Consider the following 14,387-nt stretch of genomic DNA (forward strand, 5'->3'; position numbering starts at 1 on the left):
CTAGTGGTCGAGGAGCAGGAATGAGATTTGTTTATGAAATTCATGAGGGTCACAAAGTTCAGAGGTACTGCTTATATTGAGAAGGGCTAGGTAGTCCCATGATAAGAATTGCATAGCTTTATTGATGATAGTAATAGAAATGAGATGAAATTTGATAATAGAAAGCATAAACTCTATGTACTTTGACATTAATAATATCCTTGTGTTGTAAAACAGAGGGTCGTTGATTGGAAGTGGAGGAGGAGGAGGAAGAAAGAATGTACTGGTCAGTCACGGGGTATGTCTTTGAATCGCCAATGTTCCCAGTAGCCATAAAAAATATCTGCAGTTCTAGGATGTAACGTGCGAGATATTGCAAACAAATGGCAAACGGATTGTCATTTGCTCATGTGATGCACATTCCATCATGTCATTCCTATAGTTCAGAGAAGAAGGCAGCGTTTGCTTCTGCAGTTGTCTCCTGTTAGGGGCAGCTCTAGCGCTCTGAGGGCAGCGTGAGCTCCTGTAAGCCATCTTGCATCCAGCTCTTCTCAGCATCAGAATTGCCTCCTGAAGAGTTCTCCGTGCACCTGGAATATCCTTAACTGTCAGAAAGCCGACCTCCTGAATATTCATCTGCATATCACCAGCATTGCATGCACCTGCCTGCCTCAGTTCCAACTACCAACTTCTATGCAGTTCCATAGCTTACTGCTGCTTTTACTAAAAATAGTGTTTTGAGGTACATCTACGTTTTTGATCAAATGAGAATAAGCAGACAAGTGTAAGCAGTTTGCATAATGTCCAGTGGAGCAGCACAGAACTTGGTGGCTGTGATTCTTGGGGATTCTGCCCAAAATTTTCTGAAAAACACAGCAAGATTTAGTAGTAAGGGTTTTCTAACAATTTCTCTGTTGTAAACCTGAATATAATTTTGTAGGATCAAGAAAAGGTGCTTTAGCCAGGAAGATTTAATCCTTTTTAGTTTTCAAAGGTTTGCTGCAAACAAGGAAACCGCTGAAGTTTGTAAGGCAAAAGAAGGGCAGGGAGAGGACTGACAAAAGGCAAAGCATCTTTTACAATGGGAAGTGCTAGGCAGCTTCAGTATGGGCATGCTGCAGACTCCTGTGTAGTATTCTGTGTGTGTCCATGTGTGTGCAAATTGTGTGTGTGTGTGTGATATATGTATTTTTGAGTGAGGTCAAGGGGCTGGAGTTAATCTTCTGCTCATAATAAATAAGACCATGGTCCCTCTAAACTAATATCTTAAACTTTTTGGTAACTAGAATACATAGGGGTAGCGGGACATTCTTCCCACTGTTCATGATAGTTGAACATCTTGCCTTTCCTGACTTGAATTTCCATGCTGTTGTAGGATGATATTCTAAGCTGTCAGAGACAAGTGTGCAACTTGAAGCCAGTCAGTTGGCTCCTGGTTTTATTTAGGTGGCTTGCAGCTTCATATTGGGTACCTGCCATGTTTTAATTGCAGGTGAATCAGCCACTTTAAATACTAAAACCCTAGATACTTATTGGGCCCGTAGGCATCTTGGTGAGTTTGGTGACTTTAGAGCACAACCCTCTAAAACACTTACCTGTTCATTGCTATTTAAAAAAAAAAAAAAAAAAGTAATTGATGAATAGAATGGTTTGATCTCAATTATTAGGAAAGTGCCCTCAAGTATTTCTTTAACCATGGCCGTCTTTTTTGTTTGTTTGTTTTAAATGTGTTAAAAGATTTGGTGTCTGAAGCTGTATTTTGGCAACAGTAGGAAGTAACTGGGGGTTTGTGGGGGGGAAATAAGTGCCTGAAGTTCTCGATGGTTTTAGAAAGTCCAAGTATTTTGGGCAACTATGATTGAAAATGATGCTTTTGTATCCATGCATCCATCAAATGGGTCATCCAGTAACTTCTGAGTTAAGACATCAATTTCAAAAGATGTTAGGCTGCACTTAAAGTATTCATATATGTAAGGTAGGTGATGTGTACAGAAATTCATAACCTCAGAGAGAATTGTGGTTAGAATTAAGGCTCACATAACTGGAGAACTAAATTACTAAAAATTTGGTTGTCTTGTCATGCGAAAAAATACATTTAGTCTTGAAACACTTTCAATTTTTGTGGCCTGTATCTTTCATCAGTTATAGAATGTTTTTATGGCTGCTTGTCTTTGAAATGTGCACATAAATGCAAACAAAACAATGCAAGTCCAGTTTCTTTCATGGAATTTTGCTTATTTGATATTTATTTTTATTGTACAAATCTGGACTTTTTTTTTGAGATTCAAAATTCAGGTGGTGAACCAGTCGTAGGATACTGAAGATAAAAAGTAGACGTAGTCCAGACACTTTTTTTCATTGCAGCATCTGGCTCATACCTTGAGTCAGTAGTTCTATAAAAACGGTGTCATTTTAAAGTTATGATCTGTGAGAGCCTTACAAGGACATTATTAATAGTTACGTGGGTCTTTCAGTATTTCTCTGTGCCTAATATCTATGTTGCAACGAAGAGTTACAACTGCAGCAAAGATGGGAATTGCAAGGTACAGTATCAGGTGCAGATATCAATGAAACGGTGTTCAGACATTAGTTTGGGCCATTCAGGACTACCGGGGACTGTACGTTAGTGGCTGAGCTGCACTGAAATCTGTGCTGTTGCGCCTCCGCTGCTCTTTGATACCTGAACTGGCCAGATTTAAAGCAATGGTACCTTTTCACACAGCAGTGAGGTTGTTGAACTTGGTAAAGACCCAATGGACCATACCTGTGCATACTACTGAAATATAACTCGTTAGGAGACTTTAATCATGGTACTATAATGAGTTATCAATAAAAACAAAAGGAAGAATTGCTCTAAAAGAATTAATATGGGCAGGTAACCCTCCAGAGAGCTATAAATAGTGTATCGTTAGGCCGGCTGCCCAGGCCTCTCGGTCGGATGTGATTACAGAATGCAGCAGGAAAACCGTAGGTTTATTAAAATTGGTGAGAACTTGGGGTGGGTGTAAGCGGGGGTGTGTGTGTCTCTCTCTGTTTTCTATATACTTGTGAGAGAAACAAATAGGAGAGAAATAGAATAGAGAGAAACAGAAGCAAATAGGCAGCCTCTCCAGTGAGTAATCCTCAGAAAGACTTGCCTAGGGAAACAACTTGTATGCCATGTGTCTATGTCTGTTAGTAATTGGATTATGTTATGTATTCTTCCTTCTTTTTTTTTTTTTTTGCCAAACAGGTTATGAAAGAAGGCTCCAAACGCTGTTTTATGCTTGGCCTAAAGAACACAGTAAATATTTGATTATTCTAGTCACAGGCTGAGGGCAGTGTTGAGGTCCCCAGTAGGGCATTAATGAGTAAATGCTGTTAGAAAGTTTCTGATTTTCCCCCTTTGTAGGGGGAAGAAGTACTTTGTTCTGGCTGCGAGCAGTGCCAGAATATCGACAGTAGCGGAGCATCCAGGACAGAAGCGGCCAACGTCTGGCTCTTGATGAACAGGAGAGATGGGCATGTGCGTGACATCCTGATGGTAGGGGCCACTGGTTAGTCCGGATCTGAAGCATGGGCTGTTAATGTACATATTAACTGTTCATCTTGACAAATAGAACAGATGAGGGAAAAGAGTGAGTAGTCTTCATTGTTTCTGCTCACTAGTTCCTTGCATAATCAAATATGTAATCTGATTGATGCATCGGATGGATCTGCTAAAGGATTTTGGCAATGTGTTTTCTTACTGAGGTTAGTAAGATTTTCTTGCTCAGATCAGTAAACCTTAATATCTTTTCAGCTTATGAATTATTATCTGTGATGCAGTTTTCAGGTGCCAGGAAAGGAGAAAGAAGGCAATTATATACTTGTTTTCATATCTGATATATTAGCACCAAAATGAGTGGAGAGTTGGCTGAAGTTTAGAAAAATCACTTCCTGTGGACTTAAGACTATTATATATAACTGGTTTAATGATTAACATTTCAGTAAGAATTAGGGGGTGTGAATTAGCCTAGAGTGTTGGCTTACGGTACTATGTAAAAAGATTACCAGTTTTATTCATTACAGAATTTGAATAGAATGTAGGTGACTTGCGTGGAAGAAGTGTGTGTTGATTTCAGGTTGATAACGTGCCAAGGCTGAGTCCCAGAAGTTCACAGCTGAATTAATTTTAACACAGGTAAAAATTGACCTGAATTTCATCTTGCTTTTGTTGTACTTGAAAGCAACAAGCATTCCAAGAAAGACTGAATAGTTATGTTGTTTTGCAGGTACTTATACTGAAATTTGAATTACAAATATGTCATATCTGATAAAAGGTTATCATACATCATGGTGAAGCATCCCATGTTCAACTGTGCAGCATTAGTCTGTCCATGTGGGTCCTTGCTAAACTGATCATACATGTTTCTTGCTTATTCGGATGAGACACACATACACGCTCTGTCATTTGCGGTCTCAGGATGTGGCACACTTCCCTGCTTTTTTGCATATTGTTATCATGTTCCCACTATCTCTGGTCTCTCAACATTTTCACAAGGACGTCAGTGGATATATTTGGCAAAATAAAGCACTCGGGCTTAAACAAAACGCTTTACTTGGCTCCCAGATGGAGAGGTTGAAGAAGACCTTTTGCAGCCTAAATTTAAACTTTCATCCTTGAGCTGTTGTCTTCTATTTTCTGTCACTTGCACCAGTAGATAAAGTTGTTCTCATTTATACATGATCTTCCGTGGTGCCCCTTTGTTTCTTCAGACTGGTATCCAAATTTTCATTTTACAATAAAGCTATCTTTGACTTTTTCCCTGCTTTTCTGTTGCAACTGTTTAGAATTTTTTATATGAAGGGATACAAGGAGATCTGACTTTCAATCAACAGTGTCCTGTTGTCGACATAGAAGATATACAAGCACTGAAAAATGTTACTTTGCAGAAGAGACCTTTTCATTATTAAATTACTGTGCCTGTGATGTTCCACAAATAGGTATTCCAAATTTGTGGAAGAGGAATCTAGATTAATCAAATCTGATAAAATCGCGATATGATTCTTTTAAATTTCTCCTGGTTCTTCCCGATGACAGAAAGAAACTGTATACTTCTACAGAATTTATACTTTATTTTCTCAGTGTAATCAGTTCTGTATGTATATTAAGATGAAGCTGAATTAAAATACAGTGATAAGAGCTAATTAATCATTAGCTTTGATTTTGGGGGGGAGGGGGGGGGGGGAAAAAAAGTTTTAAAGTTTTCTTTTTGTTCCCTCTGCGAGGGAGTGTTAGGTAGTAGTGCTAGGAAGAGCAGGTACTGGAAGATGGGAGTAGCAGCCCTCCTGGAGGAGCCTAGTCAGAGAAAAATTCACGGCAAGGAACGTGACACATCCTGGCAATGTCAGCAATGGCTCCTGCTGAAACACCTAGGCCTGCTTTCTAGGTCGGTAGTTTCCAAACTGTTTATTATGTGTATTTTGCATTTTCTTCTAAAGAAAGAATTCTGTTTTATTTCAAGAAGACCAGAATAAGATTAATGTGTGTTTTAAGGAAAAATAAATTAATTTGTAGTAACTTGAAAAAAAATTAGCTTCTTACGAACTTTTCCAGTTGACCTTTTTTCTAGAAGCCAGGTTATGTCTTTCGTTGGAAATTCCTGCCCTTTCATTCTGTTAGTCAGGCCTGTATGAACTGCTTTTTCTCAGTCCCTGAGGTAATTTGTCCAAAACCTGTTGCAGTCTCCTTAATGCCACTAAACGTGTTGGTGTATCTACAGGCGCATTGTGCGCGTAAGTATGCTGAGGAGGGGATGTGTTCTCGAGTCCTTCATCAGGCCTTGGGCAATGACGGCTTTTACTGAGCCCTCTGTTAACCTTTTGATTCTTTATGCCGTAAATTCATTCTGCTCTGAATAAGTGGCTTATCTGTTGTGAGGTTCTCTCTTGTCGGTTTTGATCTTGACATCTATACTTCATCGTTCACGCGTGTAAAGCCAGAAAGTTGAGAAGAGCACGAACCCTCTCAGCCCGGCGTGGGACTGCCCACTCCAACGGCGGCTGCGAAGGAGTTGTGCTCGCAAGGTGCCCCATCTAGTTAGTATTCTGCTAGCCCTGGCGTTTTCTTTTTTCAGTTGGTGGGTGAAGGGGTGGTTTGTAGCTTTTTTTTTTTTTTTTTTTTTTAACACCTCTGTGAGCAGTAATATTTGATTTTTGTTTGGGATCAGTACTTTGGATTTTCAAAAAATTTTTTTGTTGATATCGGCGCATGGCTGGTAGCAGAATAGATACCAGAGTAAGTATTGTATAATTCATGCTAACTATGTGTAGCTTACCTGTGATTTTTCTAACATGCCGTAGTGGTTTTATCACTGATCTCCACTGCAGCTATGATTCTCCTCCGCTTTGGTGGTTTTCTGTTACGGGAGTTAAGTTCTCCAAACCCGCGTCAGAGTATCTGCTGTTCTGGACACGGTACGAGATAATACCGGCAGCCCTTTGCCTCCTCTACAAACTGATTGCAGTCCAAAGAGACAAAACCAAATGATAAACACACAAGGAAGATGAGAGCAAATAAACATTACGGAAACTTCTTTAAGTTATTTTTCTGTTTATTACCTAATAGAGGAGGCAGCAAGCAAAATACGACGTAGTCGTGGAAAAAGGGATTTTGAAAGGGGAGGGGAAAGAGGAGGATTAAATGAGGAGGGATTTACCCTTGTGCGCCCGTGGCAGCAGGCAGCGAGTGCCAGCCGTGTGCGCCCGAGGCGTGCGTGCTTTTGCTTGTTGATACGTTCAGAATCATTCCGTAGTGTTAGTCCACCTGATGTGGTAATGCTTTTCTTTTAAAATGTGTTTCCATTACAGCGGGAGTATTTTAATGAGGCTCCTTACCTGGGAATAAAAGGAATTTAGAAATGAAATAAATGGAGGAAACGCTCTTGAGGGAAGATAGTGATGTTTCTCAGCTGTCTGCAACGTGCAGATTGTATTTTGATCGCCAGGCTAAGAATTTGTTAGCGCCCATTGAAAACTTGTTTCTTTTTTTGGTCGATTATGACTTTTTTGTCTTTTTTTTGATGTACTGAAAATCAGCAGTTTGCTATGATTAGTTTTCATTTACTCCTTCATCAGTCGGTATCGTAGCAAAACATTTTCCCCTAGTTATCTGATTTCTTTCTTTTATTAGCTCTTTTGTTTAGGGTCCTGTTTTATTTATTTTTTTAAAGCATGTTCAGTGTTCCTATGTCCATTTTAAAAGAACCTGGGAAACGAGAAAAATTGTGAGACGTCTAACTTGTGGAATAAACCACTCTGGAAAACTATGGCCCTGGAAAAATACATCTTTGAGTTTTCAGTGCTGTCTTCTGTTTGAGTTTTCACTTGGATTTTAAATAGATACCTTCTAATTATTCTAATGGATTGGATAGAAACTGTTTAAGTCATAGAAAAGACAATTCAGCCTTGCATATCAAATCTTCAGATTGTGGTACAGTACTATTTCTGCATCTATTGCAATCAGTCGCTTTAATTATGCCTTTTGGTTACTTATGTCTGTCTAAAACGTATATTGTGACTTACAAACAACTCCGAGGCAGCTAATGCTTTGTTGGCTTGCTGTGCCAGAAGCAATCGAGTAACTCGCACTGTAACTGAAAAATTTTCCCTGAGGCTTTTCAGATTCTAAGGTACAGAATTTTTTTGGTGGACTGCAGAGAAGAAATAGTGCTAACTTAGAAGCCTGCTTTAAAATGTCTTCTATTTTATGAACTCACATCTTTTTTTTTTTTCTTTTTCTTTTTTTTCTTTTCCTTCTCCCCGACTTCCCTTCTGTTTTGCAGCCATAGACCTTTTGTATGGGGGTATATACTGCTTTATGTGTCAAGATTACATATACGACAAAGACATGGAACAAATTGCCAAAGAAGAACAACGAAAAGCTTGGAAATTACAAGGTTTGGTTTTCCTGCCTGAATTTCTTGTTTTTGTTTTTAATCATACCTGTCCCTCCCATTCGTCAATGGCAAAAAAACAGTAAAGGGAAGAGAGCGCTCTTTACAGATAGTAGTGTATAAGCCGTGGGAGAGACAGATGTATAGATATTGTTTTCCAGGGGTTAGACTGTTAGTTTAACATGTGCGCCACACTAAATTGTAGCAGAACTATTTTATTTTTAATTACAAATATAAAAATATCTAACTTTAATCCTGCAAAACTTAAATACTGTCAGACTGAGATCTGTGTTAGGTAGAGAATGTAACAATCTGCTCCTTTAGGCTAACTTGGGTAATATAGGCAAGAAATCTGTTCCCCTCACATGAAATGCCACCTTTGTGTGTGATTTTTTTTTTTTAATTATTATTATTTTTTAATAGAACGTGCCAGCTTACTTACATACACACCTGTGCTTTCATGGTACACTCACAGTATCTATGTAGAAATATTTACACACAAATATATGTACACACATTTGTTTTATTATTCAGTTTGCTTTCCCTAATTTTTTCTTTTTTAGCCTTCACCCCAACAGTGGTTTCTCACTACCAGTGTACAATGACAGGTAAGAAGCGTGGGCTGGCGACGCACTTCACTAACAAGCGTCCCTTTGCTGATTATCCTGCCATTTTAGACATGAATCACAGTTAAGAATGCCAGTTTTATCATGCAAATTGTTTTTCTCTTGTTTGGATATGTTCCAATGATCAAATAATTACAATAGACTTAATTTCATATACTCTTCCCTTGATAGAGCTACACCAAAACAAACTTTTTTTTCCTTTTTTGGAAGGGAAAGGAAGTAGCATTTATCTTAACCAAACCGGGTAGTTTTTAAGCATCAGTTATAGACGCTTGTCATCTTCCATTTTCAATGGCCTTTAGGGGTACGTTTTCTTAAAGTGGGGAAGTCAGTATTTGAAGACAGAAACTTCTGTCTAGTAATGCACGACTCTTATCGAATCCATGGCATCGTGTTTCAATGTGACAGCCGTAGTCAGGGCTGATATGACTTCAAACCATTCTTAACCTCATTTCCAATTTAAAAAATAGCTAACATTGTATTAAGTAGAGGTTTTTCTGATGGCATATCAAAACTATAGCTGCTTTTACTCAGTTCTGACTACAGATTGCATTCTACTTCTTGTTTATTCCCCATTTTGAGGATAGTGAGGGTCCAAGTAAGTTCCAGAACAAAAAAATATGGCATAAAATGCATTAGCACAAAGTACTTGCTTTCAAAGCAAGAAAATATGGAAAAAAAAATTTTTGACTTGCTTTTAGGCTATGCACCTCTTGAACACCTCTTCAAACCTTTCTAAAATGTGTTGTCAAATTTGTTCACTACAATAGCATTACACTTGCTCATGATGCTATAGAAGAGGCGATTCCCCCAATTTCCTTCCTTTTGAATACGTAAATTCAGAGCATTTTATTACCTTGTTCTTAAGGGCAACATAATTATTTGTGCCTTCTGGTACAGAAAGTCTGTTCCAAGATACAGCCAGTCTGTCCTCTGATGGACTTCAGACTGCTATAACACTTGTTCAAGAGTAATTAGAAACTGTTAATTTGGATTGTTCATCTTGTCTTCGTGGGCCACAAAAGTGTGTACTGAAGAGAAGAGTCACTGAGAGGAACTGACAGATTAAAAAAAAAAAAACACCCAAAAACAAACCAAAAAAAACCAGAAAACCCCTTCTCTCTACTGGTGATCTGACTAATGAATAGCATATATTTATATTTAATGTTCTTCACATCTGCTGTTCCTGGAGAACATGCCAGTAATGACCAGTAAAGTTATAAACTGCTGTCTATTCCTCCATTTTAAATTACTGGAGTACACAGTACAGATGTTTTTCTTTAAAGTTGTAGCATATGTGCTTTTATTTTATGGCTTTGCAGCATGAAACCGTGTGTGTTTCTCAGCAAATTAGTCTGAGGGATAAAAAAGTAGTAGAGAATTTTACAATCCAATGTTGCATCAGTCCATCCCTGTTTTCAGTGACTCACGGTACCTGAGAGTTTATAAAGTGTAAAGGGAGGGTCCCTCCCTTCAAACTGAACGTCGAGATTTATACAGTTCACAAACTCAGTGTCTTGCTCTTGTTTTTCTACCACGGTTAAATTTGCCTAAGGAACTAATGGAACTTTATTTAAAAAAAAAAAAAAAAAAGTGAATCCAGTCTGCAAAAACTGAGATTGGTTTAAAAATTGAAGTGTAATTGTTGTACATTTTCAAATTTCTGTCCACAGTGCTTGAAAGGTGCTAATACATACTTTTAATAGATGTTCACATAACAACATGATGCCTGGAGAAGAAACTTTAAGAAAAACCCCGAATATCATGAGATTCATTTCATACTGCTATAATGTTAACTCTCTCTTCAGTGTGATGAGTTCACAAGTCCAGCAGTAGTTCAGGGTTATATGGTATAGCTCTGAACAAGTTGCAACTCTACAATTTTTCTCTGGTTTCAGATATTCTTATCTTTATTAATGAGGGAAGTGAGACTACATTGAGCATTTTGTCCTAATTAATGTTCAGATTCTTGGTGGGAGGGGAAGGATGAAGGGGGATTTGCTAAAGGAAAGCCAAGTAAGCAAGCTATATTAATGTTTACCTGCAAAATTGTGATTCTGTGAACGAGAGCCTTCATTCGCTTCTCTTCTACTTGCCCATGTGTTCCTAGTAAATTCTCTGGAAAATGAAAATCCAGGTATTTGGCCTAATGAAATTAATTCTTGGATGGGGATCTGACATGCTAACTTGAATCCCTGGCTATTTTATAGCATCATTTTGAAAATAATAGACTTTTCACTCCAATAACACTACTTTGCTTTAAATGGTAATCTGTGCATGTTTTGCAAATCTTTCTGTTTAAGGTAATTTATATAGGAGTTTTTGGCATATTCGTGGGTATTATTAAACCTATTTTTGTTATTTAACTTCAAAACATTGAACCAACCCTAATGAATAGATCTGGGAGGTGGAAGGGGTTGTTTGTTTTTTCTCTCCAAATTTTCAATCTCAGAATCTCAATGTTCTTGTTATATAGGAGGAATTCAAAAGGGCATAGAACACTTGGGTGACTTGGGTGGGTGTGGGTGTGTGGTGTGTGTGTTTTTTCTTTTTTTTTTTTAATTTCTCTCTCTGACTTAAACTTGCACTCTTTTAATGAGAGACTTCTGTAAGAAAATTTTCTCTCTGTTTTGCTCTGTATGCTTGTTGTGGCATTAACTACATGTAGTTTTCTGCTTGATTTGATTTCTTTTTTATTAAACACCATTTGATTCATTCAGAATCCTGCAAAGTAATCCGGTCTGTTTTATTTAACTTTCCTTAGAGTCGAACTTGTTATGAAATGCTTTGGTCCCAATCCTATAAGCATTTAAGCAACATAATTATATATAGATATATAATTATATGAGTAGTCCCACTGACATATGTGGAACTATTGCATGCATAAATTTGAGCGCACATGTGTTTACAGGTATGAATTTTGCTATAAGTATATTTGGTTTTATAAGGCAGGGTTTAAACAAACCTGAGTGTGTTTTTTATTTTTATTGTGAGGTCTCATCCTGTTGTCAAATTATACTAACTGTGTTTGGCCATACTTAAGCTGTAGTGTAAATGAATACAAGGCTTAATTTACCATTAGCCATTGCAATAGCTGGTTGTAACAAGGTGCTGAAAACAACATTGAGCTTTTCTTACAAACCAATTTATATGAATTCCTATGGGAATATTACAAATATGAAAAGGTTTGCTGAAGATATCTAATATAAAACTTGTTGCAAGCCAATGTTCTGTCGTATGTGAACTGTCCATATGTGCGCCTCTGTAAAGTTGCTTCATTCGACGTTTGCCTATGCATACTGTATGGTGTATTCAAAGCATTGCAGCTATTTTATCTCATCAATCTGTTGCACAGTAATTGGTTTCCTCTTCTGTTTTCCTGGGTGTGTTGCTTGATGCTGAACCTTGGATAAAGGAAAGGGACTATATGATTTTGTTATTCTTTCTTATGCTTCTTGCCTAATGTATTGAACCAAGTGAAGTAAAAAAAGATAGGTGCATCCACATAAATATGGATTTTCTTGTCCTCAAGGATCAAAAAATGAGACCTTTTATTGCTAGAACCTGGAGGGTCAGCAGTAACTATGGATTGAACATTTTTGGGTGGGTAACTTCTGGCAAGCATAGCTATTTCTGAAAATGAAGATCAAAGAGCTATTAAAATTTAATGTATATTATGCAGAATGTGTAAGCCTCTAGCTATATTTTCTACTTTCCTTCTTTTCATATGTATGATTTATAATTTTTCTGTAGCACAGCACTGTTTCAGCTGCATGCATTCTGTGAAAAATATGACTCTTAATTGACTTTAATCCTCAGTTTTAGAATAGATTGCTTGTCATCTTATTATTCTTTATTTTTAATGCTAAGATACTTTTGTGACTCACTGTAATTGACCTTGCATAGCAATTTCTCTTTGCTGCATAGAATGCTGCAGCAGTGCTGAGCCGGGCAGCACATGAGGCTTCGCTGCTGTGTTTTTCTTGAACCAGGCTTACACAGAACACAGCTCTGTGCCTACTTCTGATCTGTTCTCCTTACTGATTACCTGACTCATTTCTACTCCTCTTTCTTTTGAACAAAAGAAATGTGTTTGAAATACAATACTGATGTTTTAAAAGAATAATGGCAGATTTCAGCTGCAGCTCTTAAAAAGAATTTTCCCAGGCAAAGGGTAGTTAAGTATTGGGGGGGGGGGGTGTTTTTGTTTGTTTGGGGTTTTTTTGTACTGCCTACTTTTCATGGTAATATTAGGTACTCCAATATCTACTGAATGAATATCAAATACTATAACTTGCTAATATCTGCTGCTGCAGCAGTGGTTATAAGGAAAGGTCATATTCTGTGATAGTATGTCCAAAAACATGTAATTAGAGCATATGCTGTATAGTATCTCTGAATTACTAATTTCTGCTTTGCATCTGTAAAGACTAAAACTGTATCTGTCCATTAAGTTGGATCTGTTTAATAACTCGTCAGATTTCAATGACAAAATACCAGTTGGTTGTTCTGTATCTTCTCCTAAAATCATACAGTCATGCTGTTATTGGACCTTCTGAGAAGAGCACAATGAAAATAATGGATTTTTGAGTAACAGTGAATTGATTGCTGTGCTGGAATTCCTTTTTAACTGAAATGGGGTTATAATTTGGTAGTGGAAAACAGTTACTTAGGAATGGAGAGGTATTCTGTACAAGTAACTTTTTTTTTTTTTTTCCGGTTTTAGTTCTTCTTTGTTGGAAGGTCCGTTGCTGTCTTTCTAAATCGGTCTCTTGTAGTTGTATATAGATTAAATCTAACTTAATGGACAGCATATTGCAATTTTTTACTTGAACAGGCTTTTAAATCCTGTTACTAAACAACTTCCTGAAACTTTCTTTTCGTCTGCTTAGGCATTGGAGAGAAGTATTCAACATGGGAGCCAACCAAACGAGAGTTAGAATTGCTACGACACAACCCCAAGCGAAGAAAAATAACCACAAACTGCACCATAGGTAAGTTCTAGAAATTCTTTTCCAAATTCATCTGTAGTCGCTTGTATTTTCAAAATTCTTTGTTTATCCATAAATATTTTTGCCCTGAGGCTATTGTAGTGGATTTCTTTAAACTAATTTTGTTATCCTAATGTTTATTTTATACTACTTTTCATTTGCCTCTCACTGTAGAAGGATGTTTGCTCTTGTCACTGCAGCTACTGATGATGGTTCATCTGTGTAACAACTACAAAACAGGAAACTCTTTAACAATATGTATTTAAAGACTAGCAGAATTCAATGATACTAACTCAGTCTTAACTGGATATCACATGCAGCTCTATGAAGGGAAATCCTCTACTTCAGATGTATCCCGAACTGTAGCATTCTGTTGGTTAATCTGATATTTAGCAGGCAGAATAAGCACAGTGGTGTCTTTCTGTTTCATGTTATAAACTAAACAGGTTCTCTTCAGTTTCATATTGAATCGGAAATGATACAGTTTGTTCTCCAGTGAGCTTCAAATAGCAGTTTTCAAATGCTTATCAAATGTTTAGTGCGTAGAGTTCAGTAGTCTGGAACAAAAGACCTCTCAAATGCATGTGTATCTATTTATGGCTGAAGAGCATCTGGGTAAGGGTGGTAAAAATGAACAATACCTTCCATTTTTTTTTCTGCAGTCTTTAGGTTGGGAAGTAGGGGGTTAAAATCAACTTCCTGACCCCCTCTAGTGAAAGTTAGTGGGCATTTTGCTGTTAAATGCATGATAACATTTTAATGGTGAAGATGCAAGGTTGGAGATGTAGCTATAGGCATTAGAAGCTGGAACTCGTTTACAAAGTTATTATTTACAGCATAATCATATAACTTTTCAATATAACTTTCTAATCTCA

At 37.4% G+C, this 14,387-nt stretch overlaps 1 protein-coding gene across 4 annotated transcripts in view; it reads left to right on the top strand.

The window, feature by feature from the left end:
• Positions 1-14,387, top strand: part of USP22 (ubiquitin specific peptidase 22) — a 118,254-nt gene that overhangs the window by 48,661 nt on the left and 55,206 nt on the right. For 3 of the 4 annotated variants that reach the window (XM_067306394.1, XM_013945491.2, XM_013945493.2), the window contains 3 exons: positions 7,785-7,898; positions 8,459-8,503; positions 13,414-13,515. In XM_067306394.1, coding sequence (XP_067162495.1) covers positions 7,785-7,898; positions 8,459-8,503; positions 13,414-13,515 — 261 coding nt within the window. The remainder of the gene's footprint in view (positions 1-7,784; positions 7,899-8,458; positions 8,504-13,413; positions 13,516-14,387) is intronic. The other variant, XM_013945492.2, reaches the window with a different exon arrangement.

This window comes from Apteryx mantelli, chromosome 16 (assembly GCF_036417845.1).
Source record: "Apteryx mantelli isolate bAptMan1 chromosome 16, bAptMan1.hap1, whole genome shotgun sequence".
NCBI lineage: Eukaryota > Metazoa > Chordata > Aves > Apterygiformes > Apterygidae > Apteryx > Apteryx mantelli.